At 44.7% G+C, this 12,757-nt stretch overlaps 1 protein-coding gene across 1 annotated transcript in view; it reads left to right on the top strand.

The window, feature by feature from the left end:
* The first annotated feature begins 579 nt into the window (after positions 1-579).
* Positions 580-12,757, top strand: part of Best3 (bestrophin 3) — a 41,634-nt gene continuing 29,456 nt past the window's right edge. The window contains exons 1-3 of the mRNA XM_038315003.1: positions 580-731; positions 4,516-4,610; positions 5,067-5,300. Coding sequence (XP_038170931.1) covers positions 580-731; positions 4,516-4,610; positions 5,067-5,300 — 481 coding nt within the window. The remainder of the gene's footprint in view (positions 732-4,515; positions 4,611-5,066; positions 5,301-12,757) is intronic.

Consider the following 12,757-nt stretch of genomic DNA (forward strand, 5'->3'; position numbering starts at 1 on the left):
AGCTGCATTACGGCCGGGCGGTGGTGGCGCACGCCTTTAATCCCAGCACTCGGGAGGCAGAGGCAGGCGGATCTCTGTGAGTTCGAGGCCAGCCTGGTCTACAAGAGCTAGTTCCAGGACAGGCTCTAAAAAAGCTGCAGAGAAACCCTGTCTCGAAAAGCCAAAAAAAAAAAAAAAAAAAAAAAAAAAGAAGAAGAAGCTGCATTACGATGTGTGATGTGTCTCATATACCGTATGTGTTAATTTGGTATTTATTGAGCGATAGCTGTAGATTCTAAAATAAGATTTAACAATTACAGAAATCTCGGGGCTTTTAAGAACACTCTTTCCAGAAACCACTTTTCTCCCCTTCTGCGCGTCAAGGTTTAGTACTGAGATTCTAGACGGGGAGGTGGTGGTATCTATGAGTTCTAAATTGTGAAAGGGAGTGGGAGAAAGCAGGGAGGGTGGACTGGCTAATCAGTTGCCGGCTTTAGTCTCCTTTGATTAGAAAAAGTGCGTGCGTGCCAGTGCTGACATCAACCGTATTTTTCACCCGTGTTTTTGTCTTCTTGCTCTTCTAGAACAAAACTATCCGAGATGACTGTCACTTACTCCAGTAAAGTAGCAAATGCCACCTTTTTTGGATTTCATAGGTTGCTCCTCAAGTGGAGAGGCAGTATCTACAAGCTCCTATACAGGGAATTTGTTGTTTTTGCTCTTCTTTACACGGCAATCAGTTTGGTGTACAGGTACTTTTGCTTTGCATGTCTCCCTAACCGGCCCTCAGATGTTATGTAAGAACAGTCTCAAAAGTCGGATCCCCTTGGTTGCCGCTGGCCTTCGCATTATGTAACCTCTTCCTCTGCATGAACTTCTCTGTCATTGTCTCTTCGGGACACGGTATTTTAATCCACAGCTAACCATGTATTAGAAGTAAGCAGCCACAACTGAAGAGACAAGGGGCTCGCATTCCAGCCCCACAGGAACTGATCCTGATCAGGTGTCAGCCATTCTGTTTTGGGCGTAAATGGAAAGATTTTTATTTACACCCTCATCGTGTGATGATTAATGGCAAAGCCCACAGACAAATATTTTCGTGCTTCTCTCAACGATGTCATTCCGAGTCTGGACTTGTGGCCTGACAGCTTGTTGTGGCTCCATATGGAGCTAACAACATATGGGGGAATCGAATTTACAAGGCAGCTTTCCTTTCTTTAGTCTGGATGGTAAGCTCTGACCCAGGTCGGTGGCCTCAAACCTTACCAGTGCCTCAACAAAGGAACTAAGGTCCGAAGAATAATCTATTCTCTTACGTCTTCTGATTTCAGGATGTCACTGTCGCAAAAGGAGGTATTTGTTCTTTATAACATCAAAATGTGCTCATGTCAGGTTGAGAGACACTTTGAGGTCTAGCATATCTGCCTCTTATAAAATTTCAGTCTTAATAAAATTTCATCAGTATGCTAAAGCAGAAGCTTTATGGGTCATTAAACTAAAGTTGAATCATTGGAGGAAGCGAAAATAAGAAAATGTGAGGTTTTGAGGCTGCATTTCCACCTTAGCTAGAAATGGATTTTTTTTCTTCTACCACAAATGAACAGAGTCATCATCTTACCTACATTCTTCCTTGCAGCCACTAAACTCTACCCAGGAAAGGGATGCTCGCTTTGCCGGCTGAGCATTGCCCAAGCAAAACGTGAGCAACTACTTTGTTACCTGACAAAACCTCCATCCTAGGGCTGAGGATGTAGCTAGCTCAGGTGGCGGAGTGCTTGCCTAGCCTGCACGAAGTCCTTGGTTCATTCTTTAGCATCACGTAAAGCCAGGCATGCTGGCACAACCCTGTAATCCCAGAATGGAGGAGGTAGAGACAGGAGGATCCAAAGTTCAAGATAATCCTTGGCTACTAGCATTACAACAGACCCTGTCCCCAAAATAAAACACTATTATTCCAAACGAGTGTACCTATTAGGATAGATTTTGTGGGGCTGGGGATTTAGCTCAGTGGTAGAATGATAGATGAGCAAGTGTTAGGCTTTAGGTTCAGCCCCCAGGTCAAAATAACCAAAACAAAAAACGCCAAGACTAAAGTCACAAGACAACATTTCGCCAAATGTCCCTAGAGACTCCTAATATTTTTCAGATCTCTTATATACTATCCCAACAGTTTAGTCACGTGACCCACAAACCTTCAGAATATGACAGATTAGCAAGCAGCGTTCCAGGACAGCTGTCTCGTTAGTTTATTCTTTACTAATGTGAGTTGACTGTTGCTACTGCCGCTTAGAATAGACAAAGCCCTGAGAACAGGTGCTGTGTTGCCAGAAATGCTCCCCGGGGGTCTCAACGTTTGCGCCAATATCAAACTCATACCCTCCACCCCGAAAGTCTACACAGATTTTTGTCTTCCGAAAAATCAGAGTGTATACATTTGTAACACTCACTCTAACTTGGCTTCCCCTTCTTTTTTAGAAGTCTCATTGTAAATTCTTGAAACAGTAGATTTTTTAAAAAATATTTATTTCATGTGTATTGGTGGTTTTGCCTGCATGTATGTCTGTGTGAGGGTGTCAGGTCCACTGGAACTGGAGCTACAGACAGTTGTGAGCCACCATATGGGTGCTGGGAATTGAACCCGGGCCCTCTGGAAGAGCAACCTGTGTTCTTAACCACTGAGCCATCTCTCCAGCCCAAGTAGATCCTTTCTATCATAAGGATTTACCAAGAACTGTTAGATTAGTAAGTCAAGAAAGTCGAGCAGACCTGTGGAAACATCAGCAGAGTTCGTTCATGTGCCTACGATAGACTTTGATTCCGCCTCTTCCAGTTTGGAGGAATTTGAGAAAATAATCTCTGTGGTATTTTTCTAGCTAAGAAAATTCCTGTGTCTACTATTCATATTTCTTTGGCCAATTAGTATTAATACCACCTGTTTTGGTGCTATGTTTGAAGACATATGCTTTAAAAATTATTTATATCATTTTTTTTATCTCTACAACACCATAAACTGAAAAAACGGCAACTCCTAGAGCCTTGGCAATGCACCCGGCCTACATCTACGGCAGACCTGTGCTGTGCCCAGTCTGGGCCTAACTGATCCTAAGAGCTACACTTTCTACTCTAAATATTCTTTTGACCATTTCTAAGTTTTAGAATAGAAAATCCAGAATCAGAAAGCCACTCTGTCTGTGAATTGTCACCAGCTTGACCCTCACAGGCCTGTGAGTCCAGCCAGTGTCTCTCTCGCCATTTTCCCTGATTCCACGAACTCTGTCACCTCATCCAAAGCCGAGACAGGACCTATACACACCCTGGGACCCCAAACTCTTTCTCCACCAGTGGCAATTCCAGACTGTGTTCCACCTGCAGCCCCTTGGTTGGACACTGCTCCTCTGCTTCTCTATTGACATCATGCCCAAGGGAACTTTCAGTACTTATTCTGATGGATCTTCTCTTAGATTTCTTCATCCTTTAGATGACTGCACTTTTGATCTATGCAAATTCGTATGTGGTTTCTCTCCCCACATTTTGGTAATCATTATTAGCCTGTCCTTAGAGATTTCTTTGGGCTCTGAATTCCCTCCCTAAGACATAACGGTCTCGTTATGGGCAGGTGTGTTTAGCAATCTCAGAAAATGAGTTTGGGGAGATTAAGTCAGATCTACAAGAAGAGTTTTGAAGCAGTGGCCAAATATAGCCACGTTTCCACCTTTAAATCAGCTTTATTTATATTCCAAATAATTATGGGTGTTTAAGTAAAGAATTATAATATTACTTGACATGGGGTTTGCACAATCCAGAATGTGCTAATTTACTTAATTAAATTAATTAACACCTTCTGGATTAAGATCAAGATGTCTAATGCTGTTAATCAATAATGACTTAATAACTCTGAGCCACCAAATCAATACTCCCTCTCTTTTACGTATTCTGATGAATAATTGAAAAGCAGAAACCGGGTCTGGTGGGGCAGCCAGTAACCCCAGCTTCTTGGGTGGCTGAGGCAGGAGGATTACAAGTTCGAGACCTATTTGGTCTACAGAGTGAGCTCAAGCCAGCTTGGGCCACTTAAGTGAGACCCTGTCTTGAAAATAAAAAGGAAAAAATTGGGCTGGAATTCAGTGATAATGTCTGCCTGGCACCTGTGCTGCCCTAGCTTTAAATCTCAGTACAAAAAAAAAAAAAAAAAAAAAGACTCCTTTGTAAGATATCTTTCTCCAAAATCTAATGAATCAATTATATAAAACTTTAAAATTATAAAGTTTTAAGAAACAGAAAATGGTTAATAAATTATTTAACGGCCGACAGACTTATGTGCTTACAAACTTGAATACTTGAAGCACAAAGCAATTTTAAAAAAACATTGGAGACACATCCGTTTAAGGACAAAGGAACAAAATTATAGAGTTCCTTTGAGCAAAAACCAACCAACCTGAGATTATTTGTGCTTAACTGTTTGCACTTGATGTCGCCTGCAGCGCAGGTGCAGACGTGCCATATCGTAAAGGGCTGTGCGTTTTATTTTTGCTCCAGATTGTTACTTACAGGAGCCCAAAAACGTTACTTTGAAAAATTATCAATTTACTGTGACAGATATGCTGAACAAATTCCAGTAACCTTTGTGCTTGGTAAGTATAGGTCCCACGCAGAATGCAGCCACACAGCTGTCTCCATTAGATGACACAGGACTGCATGCGAGCGCTTCCGGGCTGAGAGGCATGCGGGGGAGAGCCGCCGCTTGCGATGGCACAGGGCCGGTCCCTAAGGTTTGCCTTCAGGGCTGCTTCTGCTACATTAACATCCAACAGTTTGAGGTCATAATCTGCTATCGGACAAAGCTTTCTCTCCACTAACCCTCCATTTTTGCAGTCAATATTACAGTTCTAATCCCGCTTACCGGGTGCCCTGACCTTGCCAGGCACCTACGACATTTCCTCCCCTCTTGGAGGGCAAGACCGTAAGGTTTGGATGATACCATCCTTCCAGATCTCGAACCCCTAAAAAGGCTAAAAATTCTGCTGAAAGCGTGTTCGTTGAGATGTCTCCTGTGAGAAACTGCATGATGGCTTCTGGTTATCCCGCAGGGTTCTATGTTACTCTGGTAGTGAACCGATGGTGGAACCAGTTTGTGAATCTGCCTTGGCCGGACAGGCTCATGTTCCTCATCTCCAGCAGTGTCCACGGGAGCGACCAGCATGGGCGCCTGCTCAGAAGGACGCTGATGCGCTACGTCAATCTGACCTCCCTGCTCATCTTCCGCTCGGTGAGCACTGCGGTATACAAAAGGTTTCCGACCATGGACCACGTGGTCGAGGCAGGTACGGTGCACGCTTTCTTCTCGTGGGCTCAAGATAGGGTATCTATCAGACGTGGGAACCACCAGAATACTCTAGAAAGTACCGAAGTGTATTCCTTCAAGAAATGTTTGTGGGTTGTCTCCTGTGTGCCAGAAGATTTCTTAAAGGGCAAAGATGAGGAAGGTATGATTCCTGCCTTCAAGAAGTGTACTTGGGAGGCAGAGGAGAGAAGCAGCCGCAATTCAAGACGTCTTGAGATAAGAGCAACTATGGTAGTCACAGTCATTAAAACAACCTTTCCTATGTTTTGTTTTACCTTACACTTTTCCAGGTGATTGTTTTCATTTTATTCTGAGTTTTTTTTTCTTTGCCTTGATTTCTGTTGTGACTTTTGTTTTTGAGACAAGTTACCATTGTGTAGCCCAGGCTGACCTTGAACTCACTGTAATCCTCCAGCCTCAGCCTCCCTGGTCGTGGTTGGGGGGGGGGAGCGGGGATTACAGATGTGACCCACGAGCCTACTTTATAGCTGTTTCAATTGTCTCAAGACGTCATGAAAGCAGTAAAGAATTTAAAGAGATTTCAAGCTGTCCTGAATCACATAGCTGGTCAGTGAAAGGAACAGAATTAAAATCCAGGTTCAGGAGCATCATGATGATGGATGAGTTTTGAAGCAATCAATTCTGGAAGGAATTTGCATGTCAGTTTTTATCCAGGTAAACCCTCCCCAGATGTGGTCGTCAAAGACTCTCTCGGTATGGATCTGTCTCTTCAGGGCTTTATATGGTTTCTTGGATCTAGCGTGCTGAAAAGGAGTCACGTGTGCAGGATGGAGCTCTGGGTTATGTAAATATTTAACAAAAAAGCTGTAAAACCAGCCTTCAGTGGCGTGAGAATTAAGTGAGGTCACTCTTGGCCGGTGTCGATGATCTGAGCACTCAGAGAGCTCTGCCTTCATTTAGGCTACAATCTCAAATCAAATTGTAATCTCCAATTTCTAAGTTTTCTAAGAATATTGTTGTTTTGGTGTTATTATTGTTTTGGGGTTTTGGGGGAGTTTTTTTTTTTTTTTTTTTTTGAGACGGGGTTTCTCTGTAGCTTTGGAGCCTGTCCTGGAACTTGCTCTGTAGACCAGGCTGGCCTCGAACTCACAGATTCACCTGCCTTTGTCTTCTGAGTGCTGGGCTTAAAGGCGTGCGCTACCACCACCCAGCTATTGTTTGTTTTTTGATTTGTTGGCCTTGTTATTGTGTGTGTGTGTGTGTGTGTGTGTGTGTGCGCGCGCGCGCACGCGCGTGCATGCACGCGTGTGCATGTTATGTGGGGGTTTTTATGGGAGACACAGATAACCACTAAGAGTTGGAATTCTGACTCCACTATTCACTAGTAACATGACATAGTTTAGGTACTTAGCCTTTCTGTGCCTCAGCTTCCTCATCTATAAAATGGGCTTATGCTAACACCTATGTTTCATACCTTGTAGGTTCACTATGAGAACTAAGTAAGTTAATGGTCACAAAGTGCTCAGAGCAGTTCCTAGCATCCATCAAATAGTATGCCATTTCTCATAAAGGAACCGTCTAGAACAGCATAGCACAGCATTTTGGTCACGTCGGCAGTCTCCTTGAATCCAGAACATCCCGGGTATTTTTGATCTATTCTCACCATGAGATTGAGAAAGTTGGGATGGAGAAAGAAAGCAAGGGTGCTATGTGAGAAAGTTGTGGGATGCAAGAAATCAGTGGAGGATCCAGGCAGAAGTTTGAGTAGCCTGGCAAATACACAGGTGTGTATTGTATGTAACACCAGGGACCAAAGGCAAATTAGCTGCCCGCTGTCCTCCAAAGGTAAAGGTTACTGCTTCAGAATAACTAACCTGAAACACTCCTGGGAAACTTCAGTTTCTTACCCTAATACTCAAGGAATAAAGAGATTAAGAATGACTTTCTCTGAAGAAAAGTGGAAAAACAAGCAAGGAAAGTTAGGAGGAACGAAAGTGCCGCTTCTCCAGCTCTAACGCATCCCGGCACGGAAGGGCTCTGCTCGGCCTCTTTCTTAAAACGAATCACACCCTCTTAGTGTGAGCTCTGTATTAAAAGAGTGTCCAGAGGAGCCCGGCCAGCCAGCAATAAAGAAGACTTTGGGGCCTCCCGTCAGACCTGAGCTGCCAGGACTGAACTGGACCTGGGTCCGCGGGCAAGTGAGCAAACAGCGTAGCAGGAGGCTGGTGTGACTTGGTTTTCTTTGCGTGTATAAATACACTTGTGCAAATGGCTGACTTGCAACCAAGCTTGCAACCTGGGGTGTTGGATTTTACTTCTCTCCCCACTCCCCACACCCCTACCACTCCAAGGGAATCTGAAAAATGAGAGTCCTTCCTTCCCTCGCTGGCATGCACTCAGAGTCGTGTGTCTGGAACCCCAGTTCACAGAGCCACAGACCTCGGCTGATGGCGGAGAGATCGGACGCTTAAGAGAAACCCCACGCTAGCTCAGAACTGAGAGATAGTTATTTATTTAGGGGGAAAACTTACAAATCATGATTCTCTGCTTGAACGGTGGGTGGAGATGGGATTCAAAACAAACCGAACGAGCAAACGGGAACGGGGGGGGGGGGGGGGGGGAGGGGGCGGGGGGGGGAGGAGAGAAGGGGCCGACTCCGCAGCGTCGTCCAGGTACATAGTGTAAAAGGCCACGCCCCAGTAGGCGGGTAATTACTAGCTGTAAACCTTCCCGCTGCACTCTGCATCTTGAGTGTTCATTTAAAGTGCGTTGTCCTGGACCCCACTTTGAATCTCCTGGATCAAAAAACCTGAGCCTTTAGAAGTGCTGCTTAGACCCCTTCAGTTAAACACGCTTCCGTGTCTCTCCTTCCTCTTTGTATAAGACAGTCTGGTCGTCATGTGTCCCAGACTTGCCTGATGTGGCAATCCTTCTGCCTCAGCCTCCTTGGGGCAGGGATAAAAAGTGTGTCTCTCTACTCTTGGCTCCAAGTCATTGTCCACACACCGACGTTGAAAAGTACTGACTCTTTTAAGGGATGCTTTAAAAACAAAACCAAACAAGCAGCAACAACACCTCTTTTTCTGATTCCTGGGGAGTGAGGGGGAATCTCCTGAGGAGAGAGAGTCGTTGCTACTAACAAAGTACCAACAATGAAGATGGAGTAGACTATGGGTTTAACCAGTGATTGCAGAGTTCAAAGGTGTGCCCTCGGGCAGTGAGTTTGAGTCACTTGTTTGTGCATAGCAAGCATAGTTCTGGCTTAAAATTTTTAGTTTCTTTGCATTGGCTGAAAGAGTCAGACACTAAGAAGGATTGGATGGAGCTCAAAATCTTTCTCAGAGCCCTTAAGCCCATGACTCATAACCTTCATTAAAAGGCCTTGTTTATCCTGAGGCAGGGGTCTATCCCGGAGGCTGTGGCAAACGGATTGTCTCAAGTTCAAGGCCAACCTGAGTGAGTTCCTGACCAGACAGGACCACATAGCAAGAGCACACCTCAAAGACAAAACAAAAGTAAAAGGGGCAAGGATTGTCCTTTAGTTTCCATGTGCTTTTTGTAAGAAGGGCAGAGGACACGGGTTATGCTCAGAGGAATGTAAACATGTGCACAGCACATATAGGATCTCAGGCCCATGTGTCAGGTGGCCACGGAGCTGCAGGAACAGCCCCAGAGCCCAGCATTTCCTGCTGCCCCAGCCAGCACGCTCTGTCCGCAGCAGCGCTGACTCATGCAGTGTCTCGCTCCTTCCCCATCCAGAGGGCTGACTCAGTCTCGTCCCGGCTCTGGTTCCAGGGTGTGCTGCTGGACACTCGCCTCCGCTGCTCCCTGACTGCTTTCCGCCTGTGCCAAGGGCTCTGGGAAGAATAGGAAGTTGGAGACGGTGGAAAACGTTTGGCAGATGTCCTGAATCTAGAGCCAGGGCACCTACTCCTGCCTAAGGGGATACAGGACTCACAACTATGCCACTACCCTGCATGGTAGGGGCAAAATAAGTGGGGTGATGCTGAGGACACACACATTCCCCCCACATACACACACATACACATGCACACACATGTACACACATAAACACACATATAAAACATACAAACATACACACAAACACAAATATAAGCACACATACATACAAAAATACACATACATGCAAACACACAAATACACACATATAAACACACATACATACAAACATACACATAAACACATATAAACATACAAGCACACATATACACACATACATACAAAGATACACATATAACACACATACATACAAACATACACATAAGCACATATAAACATGCAAACACACATATATGCACACATACATACAAATATACACAAACACACAAATACACACATATAAACACACATACAAACATGCATGCAAACACATATATAAACACACATACATACAAATATACACAAACATACATACAAACACACACACAAATACACATATAAACACACATACATACAAACATACACACAAACACACATACATACAAACATACACACAAACACAAATAAACACACACACATACACACCTCATCTACTGACTACCCTACTTAAAATCACCTATAAGAAAAAGTTATGTCTTTACAAGTTGAGTATACATCAGCCACTCTTAAAACCAATGCTGAAGATGTTAATGTATCTAACAAGCTCCTCTAGACGGTGGTAAGGGGCCCCGAATCACAGGCTGCGAGACACTGAGATTTAAGTCCGTGTCCTCTAAAGCTCCTACCCCAAAGCTTCGCAAGGGTCGTTGCCTGCATAGCCTCCATGCGGGGCAGGAGGAGGCAGGTGAGAGGGTGGGAGCACGGAGCAGCTTGCTCTGCATGTTCAGCAGAGCTTAGGCTGGAGTCAGCCACGCCAGGCCCTTCCCTACCGGTCTCTGAACCGCCTTTGTTTTTAAGTTAAACAGTTGCATTTTATCATTCTAAGGCATAGGAGAGCCACGCTGCATGCTTTGAGAAAAATATATCTAATTTGTTGTCATCTCAGGTTAAATTCTCAAATTAAAAATAAAAAGCTTTCTACTTCTGCTTATACTAAAATTGAACTCAAAATAAGTCAGTTACGCTGAAGAGCCCCTGAAGTGTGGACTGTCCGGTGTTTATCAGAGAGATCGCAAGAGAGGGAGGCTCTGCAATTTTGCTTGTTGACTCTAAACTTTTTCTGGAAAAATTCTAGTCATTCAAATCACCTGCCCTGGAAAATGTCACTCACTCCAAGTCAAGTGCATAATCCTGGATCTTCGCTAACGTGGGCCATGACCTTTGCTGATTGTTTATATTTTAGAACCAAGCTGAATCCAAATCTTTCACCTAACACTTCACAAGTGTCAGAGAAGAAAATAGTTCTCGTCAACGCTGCCCATCAGAAGCGCAAAGACGGAAATAGAAAATTACAGCCATACTCTGAGAGAACCAGTGACAGAGCCTGCCAATGACTATCGGGCATTTGTCCGTTCTGTGAAGTTTCCTGGGGCGGGGAATGCAGCTGGTTGATAGAGAGCCTGCCCTGCCTGGGCAAAGCTCTGGGTCTCATCCCCAGCACTGAAGAAGTCAGACACGGAGGCTTGTGCCTGTAATCCCAGCACTGGGCAAGTAGAGGCAAACCAGGGGTTCCAGGTTTTCTTCTGCTACATCGTGAGTTTGAGGCCTGTCTGAAGGTTAATTAATTAACTAGTTAATTAATTAAGAAAATAAGAGAATGGAAAGATGGCTTGGTGGTTAAGAAGAGCACTTGCTGTTCTTTTGGAGGACCCAAGTTTGAGTCTCGACACCACATGGCGGCTCACAACTATCAGTAACACTAGATCTCCCTAGAGAATCCAGCATTCTCTTCTGGTGTCCGTGGGCACCAGACATACATACAAGCAAGAATTTATATGAATAGATAAATAGATAGATAAACAAATACATAGATAAATCTTCTTTTAGGTAAAAATAAAGCAGAGTTGAGCGCGTACCGAGTACCAGGCACTGTGCTGAGCAGAGGGAACATAACCTAAGCAAGTATATAATGGTCCCGCTCAAGGGTCAGTAACAATTACCGTAAGTTTTGTCCCACATTAATGATCTTCAGAGACAAGTTACAACTGAACTTCATGTCTCTATATTGTATTTCTCTCTCTTCCACTGAAGCAAATGTCTTCCTTTGCAAGTTAGTAAGAATGGTTTAAACATGATAACTTTAAAGAAAGGGGTCGCTTTTACTTTCGTTTTTCTTTTTGGCAGCAGCGGAGGCTGGGGTGGGAGTGAGTTTCGTGATAAGTTTTTCTGTGTAGCAGTTCTGGCCCTCTGTAGATCAAGCTGATCTCAAACTCACAGAGATCCACCTGCCTCTGCCTCTGTCTCCCGAGTGCTGGGATTAAAGGCGTGCACCACCACCACCAGCTCATTTACTTTTCTTTTTTTAAAATATTTATTTATTTATTATGTATACAATATTCTGTCTGCGTGTATGCCTGCAGGCCAGAAGAGGGCACCAGACCTCATTACGGATGGTTGTGAGCCATCATGTGGTTGCTGAGAATTGAACTCAGGACTTTTGGAAGAGCAGGCAATGCTCTTAACCTCTGAGCCATCTCTCCAGCCCCCTCATTTACTTTTCTTAAAGCCCTGGAACCTTAACCAAAGTCCCCAGGTCTTTTCCTGAGACTGGTGGAGCCTGGTGAGGCTACCCTGGAGGTTTCAGTTACTGCCTCACATGGCATAAACACAGGTGAGCACTGGGCTGCAGAGTGACTGTTGAGTAGAAACCCTGATTTAAGATGCACTGGCCACAAGGCTAGCCCCTTGGGTTTTGTATATTTATCCCTGCCCTTCAGCTTGCTGTCATTTTCTTGGGTGTGTTCCTGGTTCTCGGGCTTGGTGTCCTGTGTTAGAGGAGAGATGTCCAAAGGGACAGTGGAATTCACGCCTACGCCAGCTTCCGCCACTGGCTGAACCTTTAGAGGCTGAGTCAGATATTCCTGTATTGTCACCTGAGGAGCCCGAGCAGACAGAATGTCATCCTGTGAGGGAAACCTGACTTACCATGTGTACTTCTTGCTCCACACAGGAGGCAAAGTGCAAGGCGGAACTGGCCCTCCTTGACCTGGCTGCCACCAGTGGATGGCCTCTTGGGTCCGTGACCGAGGAGAGTTTATCCGCCCAGTATTTCTGAAAGTGGGATTCCTGTCATTGAATTGTCAGGAGATTTTTTTGTTGTTGTTGTAAGCCAGGATTTTACCATGTGTCCCAGGTGTGTGCCACCATGCTGAGCCAGGCTCTTTTTGTACTTGTTGTCTGTTTGTTTGCTTGCTTGTTTGTTTTGAAACAGAACTCTGCGGTGTAGTCTGGGTTAGCCTGGAACTCAATAGGTAGTGCAGGCTGACCTGAAACTCAGGGCAATTGCAAATGGCCTCAGATCTATTAAGTCAATGAAACTCAAGGGCACCCATGTAGGCAAGGCGCTAAAAGCGCTAA

Source organism: Arvicola amphibius, chromosome 17 (assembly GCF_903992535.2).
Source record: "Arvicola amphibius chromosome 17, mArvAmp1.2, whole genome shotgun sequence".
Lineage (NCBI taxonomy): Eukaryota > Metazoa > Chordata > Mammalia > Rodentia > Cricetidae > Arvicola > Arvicola amphibius.